An 18,225-nucleotide genomic window follows, 5' to 3' on the forward strand; every position below is an offset into this window, starting at 1 on the left:
TGCGTGGTCCACTTACTGTGGATTTTTTTCAATAAATACATTGGAAAATATTTTTTAGAGAGTTGCAACAATTTGAAAAAACTCATAGATAAACCTAGGAATGTGTAGCCGTGTAGCCTAGAAATGTGGAAAACATTAAGAAAAAGTTAGGTTTTATTTTAATGATAGAGTGCATAATACATGTAACATATAAAATATATGTTAATCAACTGTTTATGTTACCAGTAAGGTTACTAGTCAAGAGTAGGCTATTAAGTTTAGGTTCTGGGGAGTTAAAAGAGTTATATGTGGATTTTTGACTGGGTGAGGGGTTGGTGCCTCTAAACCCCCGGTCAACTATGTAAGTAAAACACAATGAACTAATCAATAAGAAATAAGTAACATATCTTGCACAATACAAATGAAAAAAAGATAAAAACGAAATTCATAGAAGAGTATGTCCAACTTCATTAATAATTGAGGATATACAAATTAAGTAAATATTACTTGACTCCGCGAAACTGTCAAAATTAAGTCTGATAATATAAAGCAAACGAGGGTATGAAAAAAATGAGAAATCTTACTTTTGCTGGTGGGAGTATAAATTGGAAACAGCTTCTTGGAAGAGCAATTTGACAGTATCTAGTAAAGTTGAAATTACATGTGACCTATGATAAAGTAATTCCATTTCTAGACCTAAAAAGACTCTTACCCATCTCTCTGCACCATGGCTTATATTCATAAAAACTGGAAACCGCCTTAACTGTCCACCAATACAAAACAGGTATAGGGAAATTCTAAATTAGAGAACTAGAACACTCTACAGGCGTTAGAATGAATAAGCTAGAGCTATCCCAACTAGGATATGTACCCCAAACATAATTCTATTTTTTTTTTTAAGATTTTATTTGACAGAGAGAGACAGCCAGTGAGAGAGGGAACACAGGCAGGGGGAGTGGGAGAGGAAGAAGCATATTCTTTCCTGCTATGTCAAAGATTGATTGTGTAATTGTGGATTCATTTCTGGGTTTTCTATTCTGTTCCATCGAATTGTGTCTATTTTTGTGAGAGTACCACACTGTTCTGACTACTACAGCTTTGTAATATAACTTGAAATCTGGAATTGTGATACCTCCAGTTTTTTTCTTTTATGATTCCATACAAATTTTAGGATTGTTTGTTCTAGTTCTGTAAAAAATGCTGTTGGTATTTTGATAGGGACTGCATTAACTGTGTAGATTACTTCGGGTATCACAGACATTTAAAAATACTTGTTCTTCTAATCCATGAGCATGGAATGTCTTTCCACTTGTGTCATCTTTAATTTCATTCATCAATGTTTTATAGTTTTCAGAGTACAGGTTTTCCTCTTTAGTTAAGTTCACTCACCGGTATTTTATTAGTTTTGGTGCAATTGTAAATGGCATTGTTTTTTTAATTTCCCTTTCTGCTGCTTCAATATTAGTGTATAGAAATGGAATGGATTTCTGTACACTGATTTTTCGTTCTGTAAATTTGCTGAATTCATTTAACAGTTCAGCAGTTTTTTGGTGGAGTCTCTGGGTTCTCTACATACAGTATCATATCATCAGCAAGTAGTGAAAGTTTTACTGCTTCCTTACCAGTTTGGATGGCTTTTATTTTATTTCTCTTGTCTGATCACTGTGGTGAGAGTGGACATCCTTTTCTCGTTCCTGACCTCAGGTGAAAAGCTCCCACTTTCCCCCATTAAGGATGATGTTAGCTGTGGGGTATTTCATATAAGGCCTTTAACTATGTTGAGCTATGTTCCCTCTAAACCTACTCTGTTGACTTTTTATCATGAGTGGATGTTGTACTTCTTGTCAAATGCTTTTTCTGTACCTGTTGAAGTGATTACATGGTTTTTATACTTTCTCTTATTGAGATGAATTACTATCACATTAATTTGCAAATAATGAACCACACTTGCATCCTGGAAATAAATCCCACTTGATCATGGTGAATGATTTTTTTTTTTAAAGTACTGTTGGATTTGGTTAGCTAATACTTTGCTGAGGATTTCTGCACCTGTATTTATCAGAGATATTGGCCTGTAGTTCTTTTTTTTTATGGTGTCTTTATCTGATATCGGTATCAGGGTGACACTTGACTCATAGAATGAATTTGGAAGTTTTCCTTCTTATTCCTTTCCTCTTCTATTTCTTTTTCTTTTTTTTTTTTTTTAAGATTTTATTTATTTATTTGACAGAGATAGAGACAGCCAGCGAGAGAGGGAACACAAGCAGGGGGAGTGGGAGAGGAAGAAGCAGGCTCACAGCGGAGGAGCCTGATGTGGGGCTCGATCCCAGAACGCCGGGATCACACCCTGAGCCGAAGGCAGACGCTTAACCGCTGTGCCACCCAGGCGCCCCTCCTCTTCTATTTCTTGAAAAAGTTTGAGAAGAATTAGGTATTGGGGTGCCGGGGTGGCTTAGTCAGTTAAGCGGTCGAATCTCGATTTTGGCTCAGGTCATTATCTTGGGGTCCTGGGATCAAGCCCTGCGTCAGGCTCCACACTCAGAGGGGAGTCTGCTTCAGGATTCTTTCTTTCCCTCTGCTCCACTCCTAAAATAAATAAATAAATCTTGCAAAAAAAAAAAGAACAGGTATTAACTCTTCTTTAAATATTTGGTAGAATTCACCTGTAAAGCCAACTGGTCCTGGATTTCTGTTTGTTGGGAGTTTTTTGAGTAATCAGCAAAGTTTTAAAAACAATCATACATTAACAAACCAAGCCTAAAAGTTAGCTTTTTCAACAAAATTACCCTGTTCACATAGCTGCCACGTAAAAACACTAAATATTTATTGGACCAAGTAAGTATTTGTTGGACCAAATGAGAAAAAAATAAGGACGAAAATTTAAATCATCTATAATTCCACCACTCAGTGACTACCTGTAGTATTTTTTCTACTTCACAAAAATATAATCACCATAATGTGCTTTCACATGACAAAGTATTACGTGCACTTTAACATCAGTTTAAATAAATGTGTAGTATTCTACCATATGGATATGCCAGAGTTTACTCAACCAGTTAATCCTTTCAGTTTGGATTAACAATGTTTAAATGAAAAGTCTCATGAAGTAAATCTTGTTTTTTAAAAATATGATTTCATTTATTTATTTATTTTTAAGATTTTATTTTTTATTTATTAATTTGAGAGTGAGTGAGAAGAGCCAGCATGAGTAGGGGGAGGGGCAGACTCCCTGCCAAGCAGGGAGCCCAACCTGAGGCTAGATCCCAGAACCCTGGGATCGTGACCTAGTCACGGTATAGGCTTAACCAACTGAGCCACCCAGACGCCCCTATTTATTTTTTAAAAAGATTTATTGATTCATTTTAGAGAGAGAGAGAGAGCACGTGCTCATGCAGTGAGGGAAGGGGAAGAGGGAGAGAATCTCAAGCAGACTCCCTGCTGAGTGCAGAGCCTGATGTGGGGCTTGATCTCTCCACCCATGAGATCACGACCTGAGGTGAAACCAACAATCAGTTGCCTAACCAACTGAGCCACTCATGTGCCCCTCAGGATTTTACTTTTAACTAATCTCTACATCCAATATGGGGCTCGAATCCCGAGGTTAAGAGTTGCACAGATTACAATCCTGAGATCAAGAGTTGCACACTCCACCAACTGAGCCAGCCAGGTGCCCCCCATTAATAAATCTTTGCACACATTTCTTCACAAATTGTTTCTTTAGAATAAATGCCTGAAGTAGAAATACTTTTAAATGCTTCTGAAGCATAGAGCCAAGGGTCTCTCTAAATATTTGTGTCAGTGTACATTCTTACCAGCAGCTTTGTGAGACAACCCATGTCCCTGAGCTCTCTCCGCGGATATTTTTATTTTTTAATGTTCTTCAAGTTTATTTTAAGCAGTGTTATTAGCAATTGTTCTTGGGCTTCCAAAATCCGGATACTTTCTTACATTGCACCACATGTGCAAAGCTTCACTTACGAATCTTCTGTGCAGCGTGCTGTTGTAGGAGGGCTTAGGGACACGAGGAGCAAAATAAGGCAACACTTAAGTAATGTGCCAGATCCTCTTTTTTGTTGTTGTTTTGTTTAAGGTATCATTAAGCCTATTGTGCATAAGAGGAGACTAAGACTTGGAAAATGTTCCAAGTGGTTATAAATTGTCTATAAAGAGTAAGACAAGGAATCCCTGATTAAATGTTCACGGTATTTAGAAGCAGAGGCAGGCAGTAAATGTAATCCCTAGGGAAGAATCTTTAAAAGCTACAAAAATTCCAGGGAACCTTTCTGCTTGGGTCCGCAGCCCACACCAGGTGTGAGGTATTACTGGAGGGCTGTAGGTTTTTCCATGACTTTTGATTTGGGGAGGCCGTAAAACACCACAGTCTCGGCTTCCCTGGGTCCTGTTATGGCTGGCTTAAGTATTAGAGCTGATTCTAAATTGGCGGGGGGAGCTAAGTGCTCCTGCAGAAGGAACAGCTGCTCTGTTCCTTCTCAATCTGCCTGTTGCAATCAGCATGCAGCGCTCAGGCTCTGAAAGCAGAGCCTTATAAGAGGTAGAGAAGACAAAAAGGAGTAAGTGGCACAGTCCACCACCTGTCATCCTTCTTCTATCTTTCCCTTCTTTCAAGGATAGAGTTTCTCATGACCCAGGTGTCAGTCTTCCTAGAATGAGAATGTTATGCGGTGAAACATCGGTCAGTACTCCCTAGGTTATATGCAGAAACTTCATTTAAGCTGGTAAACTAAAACTGAAAACCAACGTACTGACTTATGTAACTGAGAAATCCCCTGGAGTCTAACTTCAGGCATGGCTGAATCAAGGGCCAGGAATCTGTCTTTCCCCACTTCTCAGCTCTGCTTTCTTGTGCATCAAACTTCATTGTCAGGGAGGCTCCCCCATTCAATAAGCCTGGGGCCCACACTCATTGAGCTAGCTGAAGTCACACTTAGTTTTTACTGCAAAACCTCATTTTTAATGCTGTGTGGAGAGCAAACTATGCAGACTTCCTTCAGAAGAGAAGAGACATGTATTATAAATCACGATGTGAGACAGATTGCCAGTGATCCCCCAGACATCCCCCGTCACAGTCCAATTAAAGCCTTAAAACCACATTAAGAGTGACTCATACCTCCTTTTTCAGATTTGCCAAGTAGGTAGATTCTTGCCACCTACCTTTTCATGAGCTCATGTTCACTGGTGTCCAGAGCTCTCAGGGTTCGGGCATAAAGAACAACGATGTCACTGTGCTTGGCTTTCTTGTTGCACTAAAGAGCCCAACAAGATAAAATCAGTGTGGTTTTAGGAATCCTCCTGACTTAACATGTTGACTGTGCACACGCTCAGTCCTTATCTATGGTTCTTACCTGGGGACATTTTCGTGCCTGGCCCTTGAGCCACTTAGAAATGCACTTATACCCAAAGAGGTGCCCACAGCGTAATGCTGAGAGTCGGTGATCCCCAGCATTGGTCCAATGCTCAAAACATATTGTGCAAGTGTCCCCTTCTTCATCATCCATAGAAACAGAAGGTAGGAGAGGGTTGGTCTTCTGGGGAGACTGGATGGAAACCAGAATACATTCAAATTAGAGCAAATATAAAATCGGTCTTGAAGAGGATGTGCAACTCTATCAAATCAACAAAACCACACAAAAACAATATAAACCCAACTGAAGACACTGTAGAAAAACGTCACCTCCTCTGAATTGCTTCTCATTCTTTGTAAAATGCAATCTGGTCAAATGTTTTATACAAGCCATGAAAATATTACTTCCCTTTAATCTTATGAAATTCTTGGGATTTTTTTCTCATTCAAATGAAGAAAAGGAGCTACCTTAACAAATACATAAAAATAAAAAATAAAAAACTAGTAGTTACCTGGATAACCAACAACAGGGAAAAGTAGGTTTGTTATACATTCAAAATTAGGTTAATAATCAAGTCAAGTAGTTATAAAATACCTGAATAGAAAATAAATAAAAGAAACCCAGAAAAACAAAGACAGGCTATAAACAGCTTACGAAAACAACAACAACAACAAATGGTTCACAGGTGTTCATTTATAATTAAAAAATGCAAATTAAGTAAGAGACCATTTTTTCATTTATTAGATAGTATAAACTGATGTGTGATGACACCAAGCAATGTTGAGGGTTAAGGAAGAAAGAGGCATGCTTCTATATTGTTGCTGCAAGGAGAAAGTGACACAAATTTTCCAAAGGGCAATTTGGCTTTATCTTATCAAAACTAAATACATCTATCTTTCCTTTCACAGAGCAATCTCTCTGCTAGAAATATACCCCATGAACAGTCACAAGACAACTGTACAAAGATGCTTATTAGTGCAGCATGATTTGTACCAGGAAAAGAACGAATGAAAAGAAAGGGAGAAAGGAGGAGGGAGGGAGGGAGGGGAACAACTCTAGTGTACACGACAAAATAAGAGTTAACTAAAAATTTATTTATGATTGAACACTAGGCAGTGATTAGTAAGAATGAGATTCCCTTTTGTGTAAATTTAAAAAAATAGAACATTTATGTACACAAATAAATTTACATGCACACAAAATTTTTCTAGAAGAAAAACATAAAAACATGGAGGCCATATAGAAACAAGCAAAAAGTAGGTCAATGATGTTTTGAGATTGGCGGAGTCCATGGCCGATATAAATAACTCTTATTAAAGACTATGTGTTGGGGCGCCTGGGTGGCTCAGTCGTTAAGCGTCTGCCTTCGGCTCAGGGCGTGATCCCGGAATCCTGGGATCAGGGAGCCCCTGGGATCCCGGAATCAGGGAGCCCCACGTCAGGCTCCTCCGCTGGGAGCCTGCTTCTCCCTCTCCCACTCCCCCTGCTTGTGTTCCCTCTCTCACCGGCTGTCTCTATCTCTGTCAAATGTATAAATAAAATCTTTAAAAAAAAAAAAAAAGACTATGTGTTATCTTTGTAAATAAAAATTGTTTAACACATAGCAATCATATTGTACCAGATATTTCATAAACTGCATTCATATCCACTATTTTAATCAACACTTAACTTTGTTAGGTAGGCAAGACAAGTTATCCTCACCTCTATCCCTGCTTTTCTAAACCTAAGAGGAAGCAGTCACACAAACTGCGTAGGATGGACGGGACTCACGCCCTGACCGCCTGCCTACAAGGTCTGCAAGCTTTCCACTTCAGTCCGCAGCCTCTTCTTCAAAGGCAAATCCAAACATTCCATTCAAAAGGATGTTCATATTACCTGTTTGGGGAGGGTCTCTCCTCCACCGACACATGTAACTTCTTGCTCTGCTGCGGTACCTCCTTGCTCTGCCAAGTCATTTCCAGGAACGGTAGAACAGGTAATGCACAAAAGAAGACAGAAGTCAGGTATGAGAGGCTAGCAGGAGAGCCTAGCTCACCATAGCTTTCCATTTCTAATTGGTAATAATGCCGTAAATTTCCCCAAGTAGTAATAGGGAATTTATTTTTTAATTTATTTTGGATACTTTCAAATATAAATAAAAAGTAGACAGAACATTATAATTAACACACAAGTACTCCTCACCCAATTTCAAAACAAATCAGTATTTTGCCAATCTTGTTCAAAGCTCCCAACCTCATTATTTTCTTTTGTAATGCTTAATAACACTCTAAAATGTCATTTCACTAATAAAAATTTTTGTAATACTGGTAAGGATTTTTTTACGTAAATACTATCATTGTCATACCTAACGAAAGTAACAATAACCCCTTACTAATATCCACGCAGTTCATACTCAAAATTTCCCAATTGTTTTCAAGCTGCTCTTTACGGCGCATTTATTGCAATCAGAATCTAAGCAAGGCCTTCGCAAGGAGCTTGATTGTTGTATCTGGTTTTTTTTCACTCTAACAATTCTCCTTCATTCATTTTTTTAAAAAGATTTTATTTGTCAGAGAGAAAGAGAACACAAGCAGAGGGAGTGGCAGGCAGAGGGAGAAGCAGTCTTCCTGCCGAAGAAGGAGCCCAATGCGGGACTGGGATCATAACCTGAGCTGAAGGCAGACGCTTAAGTGACTGAGCCACCCAGGTGCCCCTCCTTCATTCATTTTTATTCCCTCCTTGTCACTGACTTGTTGCAGGATCCTACATCCCACATTTGACTGACTGCTTCCTTGAGGTATTGCTTACTTATTTGTTCTATCACCTATATTTCCTATAAACCGGCAGTTAAATCCAGAGGCTTCAGTAGATTCAATTTTGTTGTCTGGCAAGAAGAGGGGCAGCAAGAATCCGTCTCTGGTTGTTTGCTTCTGACTGCAGCACGTGAGGCGGCTCACGCCGGGTTCGGGTGGTACCAGTCTGACCCCTGGACTGATTATCAGGTGCCTCACCAACCTTTCAAAACTTCCATTAATGGTCAAGGAGGTATTAATTTTTAATCATTTTGCTTTTTGAGGCTCAGTGTATCCTCAGTATTTCATTCAGTGAATTCTCACAAACTGAACTATACACCAGAACATTACCAAAAACCCCAAGGGTGCCTTTTATACCTTATGATCTCCTTACTTCTTGGGGGTAGAGGGAAGATGATTTGCCCCCACCAAGGGTAACCACCTTAATAAATTCTAGGATCATCTACTGACTTTTGCCTGTTTCTGTTTATAAATAGCACTTCAGCGTTATCCAACTTTTTTGTGTCAGCCACTTTTACTTTACATTGTTCGTACAATTCTTCCACAGTAACATATGGAGCTGTGGTTCATTGATTTTCACAGCTGTATAGTGTTTTATTGGCAAATGTATCAAGTTTATCTGTTCTGTTGCTGATGCGTATTTGGGTAGTTTTCAGTTTTTTGCCATTACAAACAATGCTGCTACATTGTTTCTATTGAACACGTGTACTCCTTTCGTACATACCTAGAAGTGGAATTGCTGAGCCATAAGTTTTATACATACAGATGAGTTTGTAAAAATACCACGTGAATATTTGTACCAATTTACACTCCCACCAGCAGCATACGAGAGGTCTGGTTGCTTTATATTCTTTCCAATGCTCGATATTGTCCGTCTTAAATTTTAGCCCTAGTGGTGAATGCTTATTAGTTACCACACTGGGGTTTTAATTTGTATTTCCCTGATTGACTAATGAAGACTTTTTACATGTTTAGTGGCCATTTAGCTACCCTCCTTTGGAAGTACCTTTTGCCCATTTTTCTGTTAGGCTGTAAAAGTTATTTATACATCCTAGATATACGTCCTTTCCCAGATGTATGTATTATGAATGTTTTCTCCAGTCAATGCGTTCCCATTTCATTGTTCTAATGGTGTCTGTCGATGAACCTAAGTTCTAAATTAAAATTCACCTCATTTGTCCTTGATTTGTTTGAGAAATCTCGTCATTTGTCCTGTAAAATGTCTACATCCTGGATTTGACTGATTGCTTCCTCGCAATATTAACTTTTATTTACAGTAAATTTACAGAGTTGTGCAACCAATACCACAATCCAATTTTAAAACATTTCTATCATCCCCTAAAGATTACTCATGCCAATTTAGAATCATTTCCCATCTGCACCAGCAGCCACAGGCAACCACTCATCTACTTTTTCTCTATAGATTTGCCCTTCCTAGATTTTAGGTAAGTGGTATCATAAAGTGTCTATGCTGGCTCACTGTCATGAACTAAAACAGAATTTTTTTTTTTTGAAGATTTTATTTATTTATGTGACAGAGAGACAGCCAGTGAGAGAGGGAACACAGCAGGGGGAGTGGGAGAGGAAGAAGCAGGCTCCCAGCGGAGGAGCCCGATGTGGGACTCGATCCCGGAATGCCAGGATCGTGCCCTGAGCCGAAGGCAGATGCTTAATGACTGCGCCACCCAGGCGCCCCTAAAACAGAATTTTTTAATGCAATTTTCTTATATTGCCTCTAAATTTCAAAGTACTCCTTACTTTTGGGTTTTATCACTTACATATTCTCCTAATACTAGGATGGTTTTTTGTTTTACACTAGGTCTCTGAGCCACTGGTATCTTATTTTCTAGTATGAGGCATGAATCTAGTTTTGTTGTTTTCCAGTTAGCAATCCAGTTTTTATAACAGTACTGATTTAAAAGTCTATCTTTTCCCCACTGATTTGAGATATTCCCTTTACAATATATGAAATTTTTTTTCTAAGATTTTATTTATTTGAGAGAGAGAGTCTGTGTGTGCAAGAGCAGGGTGAGGGGCAAAGGGAGAAGCAGACTCCCTGCTGAGCAGGGAGCCCAATGTGGGTCTTGATCCTAGGACCAAGGATCATGACCTGAGCCGAAGGCAGATGCTTAACTGATTGAGCCACTCAGGCGTTTCATATACATTTAGATCTTTTTCTAGATGTTCCATTTGTAGACTGTCCCACATTTTTAGATTTGAATGGTTGCATCTTTCACTTACTTACTTTGTTCCTCTACTTCCTGTACACTGTGCGACCCGGTTAGTATATCTAGAGTCTTAAGTAGATGCAGGATCTTTTGGGGGGCAGCAACAGTACTTCCTAAATGCTATGGATATTTTTCTTTTTTTAATTTTATTTGAAGTCATCTCTACATCCAACGTGGGGCTCGAACTTACAACCCCAAGATCAGGAGTTGCACGCTCCACTGACCGGGCCAGTCAGGCACCCCTCTGGATATTTCTGATTGCAACACATCAAAATGCATGTAAGGTCTGGTGGCGCCAGCCTGGTCCCTCTATTAAAAGGAATCCCAACAACCTTTCAACCTAATGGTTTTAGGATCCACTGCTGATCTTTGCCTAGATATGTAACTTCATTAGGAGTCAGGAAATTACGACTTTTTCCTATCATTCCTGCTCTAATACTAGCTGGAATTTTTCGTTTAAAAAAATTTCCCGAGCAGTAGGTGGGAGGAAATAGCCAGAGCAAAGAGAATTTTTAGGGCAGTGAAAATATCTATATAATGATGGATTATGTCATTATACATTTGTCCAAACCCATAAAATGTATAACCCAAGGTGAACTCCTAAGGTAAACTATGGACTTTGAGTGATTCTGCTAACAGATCACCATTCCGGTGAGTGATGCTGATAATGAGGCAATGCACGTGTGGAGACATGCATGTGGGAAATCTCTCAGCCTTCTCAATTTTGTTGTGAACCTTAAACTACTCTAAAAAAAAAAAAGTCTTAACAAAAAAACAAACCTCCTTCATCAACTATTTGGTTTTCCTGAATACAGTTCACACAGGAAAAACAGGATAAATGCTCAACCCTTTATTTACCAGTTTCCGGAGTAACGAGTCAGGGCTCTAGTAACTTAGGATGCTGATAAATGAGGTTTTAAAAAGTACATAATTAGGAATTCATAGATTTTTCACAGATTTGATGCATTTTAACCTACACTTCAATCCATAATCCAAAAATACATTCATTATTCATTTTGATGTTTAAACTGTCCCATCTTAAGCCACAAGGAGCCCTTTTAAGGTTGCTCCCATGCCTATGGACATGATGACTCCATGAGAGATGGCTTCCTTGCTTTCTGGCACAATCAAATGCCCTAGGCTCACCTTGTTTATCTCCTATCCCAGACTTGGAAAGCCGTTTCTCCAAGAAGCCCTGGGTCCTTTAAGTGGGTAAAGACCACCATCTGGGGTATCAGAGGACATATGCTCTAGGGGCTCTGCCCACTACTGCTAAACAAAGTTCTACCTGCACAATACATAACATTATACAGGACTTCAAAAGTGGCAGACTAGACAGGGTACTGAATTTATAAAGCTTTTCTTTTAAATAAAGAAGCTATTTCCTGCTCAGACGTTCATTCAAAGAAAATGAAAGAAGATGTAAAATGCCATTACAAAGTGACCAATTCACTGGGTCACAAATCACATTAAATTTCAAGTTAAATCAAATCCTCTATATAGGACTATGGCCAGTGAAAGCTCTGTACTATATAAAGCAGGAATCTATGACATCTGGGGGGAAAAGGGAAAGTATCAAAACACAAGTCGAGAGTTCCTAGCCTTCTGGAGGCTAAGCTTCCCGGGTGTTAGCCTTGTGAGTCCAAAACGGAATAAAACACTCACCTTCTGAAACAACAGCTCTAGTGTCCTCCGCCTGGACAACAACCTCTTCGTACTCTGCGGAGCTCTCACTGTCAGAGCTGGAACTACTTGAGACCTGCAAGTCTTCAGAGACAGGATTCCTGGTCTCTGAATCCTGAGATGTGCTTGGCAAATGAGGCTGGGTCCGGCTCACCTGAAAGTAAGCATCCAAGGGTGCTCTCGACCTATGTAGAAAGACAACAAAATGACAGTACAATGGACCATCATCACAAGAAAAATGCACAGTAATCCGAAGGTAAATCCTAGTCACTTCAACCCATCTCCAGGCAATTAAATGCTGCCTTTCAACACTGACGCAGAAATAGCAGTTTCAGGCAGAGCTGGCTAGTCTGGATATTCTCTTTTCCACTCAATTATTACATTAGCCACATTGGAGATTGACTCTTGCTAAAAGCAAATTCTACTTTATTGGCTTTTGGCCATGTGTCAATATCTTTTAAAAGACGCAATGCAACAATCTGTCTACTGGTGTTAGGGGGTTGAAAGAGAGTGGACAAGGAAAAAAAGGGGTCTGTTGATCAAGTATGGCCTCATAGGATTCTGCTGCTGCAACAACACAGACCACGGTCTTTCCGGGTAAAAATGAAGTCTGGCTTCAGTCACCATTGCTTTACCTCTCACTTTAAAACATTTTCTTTTTAAGTTTAAATAATGTCATGTTTAGGTTAAAAACACAGCATGATATCCAAAAATAACTCAGGATGAGAAGAGCTGGGAGCAGATTTAACACTTCAATCTCTTCTGGCTGGCTGAGTTTTAACCACACCCACTACCTTTTTGCAGTTACCCCGCACATTCAAGCTAACACACCACACCCTGCTTCCTGCACAGAATAACATTCAATATTAAAAATCAAAAAGGTGTTCTGTACTTTAGAACATACTGCCTAGCTATTAGTTACAAAGTATTACCGAAAGGTGACCTACTTTTAAGTTTTAATAATTGTCTTTATAACATTAAGATATTCCCCAGAAACATCGATGGAGACTGTTCATACAGAAAAAAATTGATTTCTCACAGTTTGGCTGCAATCTATGGCAAACCAGGGCTTTCTATTAAAAAATGAGGATAGAAAAAATAAATGTTATTTGGTGTCCAATTCAACAGTTAGAAGATTCACCTTTGTAAGAAAAAAAAAAGAAAGGTGAATAAATTGAAATGAGAAGTAGCAACTGTGAATCCTTTTTGACTCACAATTTAAGTGTACAATTCAGTGGTTTTTAGCATAACCGTAGGTTATACAACCATCATGACTATATTATTCCAAAACATTTTCACCACACCTAAAAGGAACCCTGTACCCATATTAGCAGTCTTTCCTTCTTTTCCCCTTTCCCCGACCTCTAGCAACCACTAATTTCTTTTCGGTCTCTATGGACTTGCCTATTGGACATTTCATAAGGATGCAATCATATGATATATAGCCTTTTGGGTCTGACCCCTTTTATAATTTCATGATATATACAAAGACCACGTCATCTGTCTATAGCTATAGTTTTTCGTCCTTTCTAACTGGAATGCCCTTTTTTTTTTTTTTTGCCTAACTGCTCTGGCTAGAACCTCCAGTACAGCAGTGAATAGAACTGGTAAACAGACATCTTTGTCTTGTTCTTGATCTTAGGGGTAAAGCTTTCAGTCTTTGTCCATTTAGTATGTTAGTCAAGGGTTTTTCATTGGTGGACTTTATCAGGTTGAGGAAGTTCCCTTCTGTTCCTAGTTTGCTCAGTGTTTTCTTTTTATCATGAAAGAGTTTTTGTCAAATGCTGCTTCTTCTTCTTTTTTAAAAGATTTTATTTATTTATTTCAGAGAAAGAGAGAGAAAACGAGTCATGGGGAGGGGCAGAGGGCAAGAGAGGCAGACTCCCCACTCAGCAGAAAGCCCAATGCGGGGCTCGATCCCAGGACCCAGATATCATGAACTGAGCCAAAGGCAGTCACTTCACTAAGCCACCAAGGCTCAAATGCTTCTCCTATATCTTTTAAAGGATATGCTCAATCAAATGCTTCCTCTGTATCTATTGAGATGTTCATGTTTTTCACCTTTATTGTATTAATATGGTATATCTCACTGACTTTTTTATATACTGAATCAGCTTTGCTTTCCTAGAACAAATCCTGTTTGGTTATAGTGTATAATGATTATTCAGTTTGCTAGTACTTTGTTGAGAATTCTTTTATCTATATTCATAAATGATATTTGCTTGTAGTTTTCCTGTGATGTCTTTATATGGTTTTAGTATTGGAGTAATACTGGCCTCATAGAATCAGGAAGTATTCTCCCGCTTCCATTTTCTGGAAAGGTTTATGAAGTACTGGTATTATTTATTTTATCTTTTTTCTTTTTTGACTGGGAAAATAAGTTTATTTTCTTCAGGCATGTGGGCAGAAGTCTACTCTCAGAACTTCTGGAATTGCTTCCTGGTACCAGTGGCCTTCGTGACTTTGGGCACGTTGAAGCACACAGTCTTGTTCAATGGCAGGCATTCACACACTGTGACAATGTTGCAGACCTGGATCTCCCTGAAACAGGTGCACGGACATGCTCTTGTGGATTTCTCAAAGTGGTTGTACTTCTGGATGTAGTGGCGGATGACAACGTCCTCTGAATCTTCATCTTGGTCACAACACCAGACAGAATCTGCCCTTGGATGGAGACATTACCAGTAAAGGGGCATTTATCAATGTTAGTGCCCTCAATGGCTTCCTTGGGTGTCTTAAAGCCCAGACCAATGTTTTTGTAGTATTGTGGGTGCTTCTCCTTGCCAGTTTCTTGAAGCAGAACCCTCCTTTTACTTTGAAAGATGGTTGGCTGCTTCTGTCAGGCACGCTCAGTCTCAATGTCCTCTATCTACCTGGCTGCCTGAATAACGGAGAGCACCGAAGCCATCTGGGTTTCCTTATCCACTGCCTATTTGTTTCATTTTTTTTAAAGATTTTTATTTATTTGTCAGAGAGAGGGAGGGAGAGCACAAGCAGGGGGAGCAGCAGGCAGTGGGAGAAGCAGGCTCCCTGCTGAGTTGGGAGTCCGATGCCGGACTCGATCCCAGGGTACTGGGATCATGACCTGAGCCAAAGGCAGACACTTAACCAACTGAGCCACCCAGGCGCCCCCTATTTATTTCATCTTTAAACATCTATTTCATTCTGCTCTAATGATCATTATATCCTTCTGTCCACTTGCTTTGAATTTTGGATTTTTTTCCTTTCTTTTTCTAGTTCCTTAAACTAGGTTATCGATTTGAGTACCTTCTTCTTTTTAGAAGTTTTATTTATTTATGTGATGTCTACACCCAGTGCGGGGCTCGAGGTCATGACCCCGAGATCAAGAGTTAGATGCTCTACTGACTGAGGCAGCCAGGTGCCCCTGCTTTCTTTTTTAGTGTGGCATTTAACAACTATAAATTTCCCTCTAAGCATTGCTTCTGCTGCATCCTGTAAGTTTTGGTATGTTTTCCTGTTCATTCATCTCAAACAAAATATTTTCTAATTTTTCTTGGGATTTCTTCTTTAATCTATTGGTTTTTTAGGCGTTGTGTAATTTCTACATACTTGTGAATTTTCCCAAATTCTGTTACTTATGTCCAGAACATACTTTGTATGATTTCAATCCTTTAAATTTACTGAGCTTGTTTTATACCCATATGTTAGCCCTAACATATGATCTATCCTGGAAAATGTTACATGTGCACTTGAGAAATAGGTATGTTCTGCTGTTGAGTGGATGTCCTATAGATGTCTATTAGGTCTAATAGGTTTACAGTGTTTTTCAAGTTTTCTGGTTCCCTGTTGAGTTTCTGTCTAGTTATCCTCATTGTTGAAAATGGGGTACTGATACCTCCTACTATTACTGGAGAATTGTCAATTTATTCCATCAATTATGACAGTTTTTGCTTCATGTATTTGGGGGCACTGTTACAGGTATACATAGGTTTATAATTATTATATCTGCTAAAGAGATTGAACCTTTTATCATTATACAACATCCTTCTCTGACTCCTGTAACAATCTCTGTCTCAGAGTCTCTTTTGTCTGATATCAGTATTGCAACTCCTGCTCTCTTGTGGTCACTGTTTGCATGGCGTATTTTATTACATCCTGTTACTTTCAATCTATTAATGCCTTTCAATCTAAATTGTGTGTCTTGCAAACAGTATACAGTTGGATTAAAAAAAAATTCTGTGCTGATCTATGCCTTTTGATTAATGTTTAATCCATCTGCATTTAAGGCAGGATTTATATCTACCATTCTGTTTTTTTTTTTTTTTAAAGATTTTTTATTTATTTATTCGACAGAGATAGAGACAGCCAGCGTGAGAGGGAACACAAGCAGGGGGAGTGGGAGAGGAAGAAGCAGGCTCCCAGCAGAGGAGCCTGATGTGGGGCTCGATCCCATAACGCCAGGATCACGCCCTGAGCCAAAGGCAGCCGCTTAACTGCTGTGCCACCCAGGCGCCCCCCATTTTGCTGTTTTCTATATGCCTATGTCTTTTTTGTTCATATAGGAATGTCTCTTACAAATTCTCGTAATAGAAATGTGTAGGGGTGCCTGGCTGGCTCAGTCAGTGGAGTGTGTGATACTGATCTTGGAGTTACACAATGGAGCCCCACACTGGGTGCAGAGATTACTTAAAAATTTTTAAAAATCTTTAAAAAATGTTTATTGCTCCATCATTGCCTTCTTTTGTATTATTTTCAAGTGCACCATTTTAATTCTCTCATTTCTTTTACCACATATAAAGTTAATAGTTCTATTCCCTCCCCACTTTTGCTGATGATTTTATGTCCATCAACACAGATTTATAGTTATTTCTTTATGCTTTTTCTAAATCAGAAAGAAAAAAAGGAATTATAAATAAAAAATACATGTGTATTGTCTATTTTATTTGCCTATGTAGTTATCTTTGCTAGTGCTCTTTATTTCTCCTTGTGAATTCAATTTATTTATGTCTGGTATTTTGGCGGGGGGGGGGGGTTCTTTAATTTCAGCCTGAAGGACTCTCTTTAGTAATCTTGTAGGACAGGTTTCCTTTAAAGAATTTTTTTTTTTTTTTTAAATCCTAGAATGCCTCATTGTTCCTTCATTTTTAAGGGGCAGTTCTGCTTGACATGGAATTCTTAGTTGAGTTTTTTTTCTTTTTTTTTTTTTTAAGATTTTATTTATTAATTTGACAGAGAGAGAGACAGCCAGCGAGAGAGGGAACACAAGCAGGGGAGTGGGAGAGGAAGAAGCAGGCTCATAGCAGAGGAGCCTGATGTGGGGCTCGATCCCAGAACGCCGGGATCACGCCCTGAGCCAAAGGCAGACGCCCAACCGCTGTGCCACCCAGGCGCCCCGAGTTTTTTTTTTCTTTTAAAACTCTGAACAGGTCAGGGGTGCCTGGGTGGCTCAGTCAGTTAAGGGTCTGACTCTTGATTTCATCTCAGGTCATGATCTCCGTGCTGGACATGGAGCCTACTTAAGATTCTCTCTCTCCCTCTGCCCCTCCCCATCCCTGTCTGCCCGTGCTCTCTTAAAAACAAAACAAACAAACAAAAACAACCCAATGAAACCTCTGAACAGGTCATTCCACTGCATTCTGACCTCCACTGTGTGTGATGATAAATCGGCTGTCAAATTTACTGAACACCCTTTGTATATGATGAGTCAGTCACTTTATTGCCGATTTCGAGATTCTTTGTCCTTGGCACTAACGGTTTGATTATGATCTACGTAGGTGTGGATCTCTTTGAACTTATCCTGTTTTATAGTTTGTTAAGCTTCTTGTAGATTAATGTTTTTCATCAAATTTGGCAAGTTTTTGTCATTTCTTCAACTATTCTTTCTGCCCCGTTCTCTCCTCGCCTAGAAGGACTTCCATTATGCATGCTGGCATACGCTTGACGCTGTTCTACGGGTCTCCGAGGCTCTGTTCATTAGTCTTCATTTTCCCCCTGTTCTCTAGGCCAGATAACCTCAATTCATCTATCTTCAATTTTGCTTCTTGACTCTTCAAAGCCAATTCTTTCTTTTGCCTGTTCAAACTTGCTGAGCCCTCTAGTGATTTTTTTTTCATTTATTGTACTTGTCAACTCCACCATTTCTATTTTGTATATTTTTATAACTTCAATCTCATTATTAAAATTGTCTATTTGGTGACACAATGTTTTATACTTGCTTTA

At 39.2% G+C, this 18,225-nt stretch overlaps 1 protein-coding gene and 1 pseudogene across 3 annotated transcripts in view; both read right to left on the minus strand.

Moving 5' to 3' along the window:
• The window catches only part of RFWD3 (ring finger and WD repeat domain 3), a 50,090-nt gene that overhangs the window by 14,266 nt on the left and 17,599 nt on the right, over positions 1–18,225 (minus strand). For all 3 annotated transcript variants that reach the window (XM_045795984.2, XM_045795985.2, XM_045795982.2), the window contains 4 exons: positions 12,028–12,230; positions 7,218–7,285; positions 5,343–5,534; positions 5,152–5,243 (listed from right to left, as the gene is read on the minus strand). In XM_045795984.2, coding sequence (XP_045651940.2) covers positions 5,152–5,243; positions 5,343–5,534; positions 7,218–7,285; positions 12,028–12,230 — 555 coding nt within the window. The remainder of the gene's footprint in view (positions 1–5,151; positions 5,244–5,342; positions 5,535–7,217; positions 7,286–12,027; positions 12,231–18,225) is intronic.
• Positions 12,238–15,878, minus strand: LOC123791441 (small ribosomal subunit protein uS17 pseudogene; annotated as a pseudogene).

This window comes from Ursus americanus, chromosome 21 (genome assembly GCF_024610735.1).
Source record: "Ursus americanus isolate L20-20 chromosome 21, mUrsAme1.1.p, whole genome shotgun sequence".
NCBI classification, from domain to species: Eukaryota; Metazoa; Chordata; class Mammalia; order Carnivora; family Ursidae; genus Ursus; species Ursus americanus.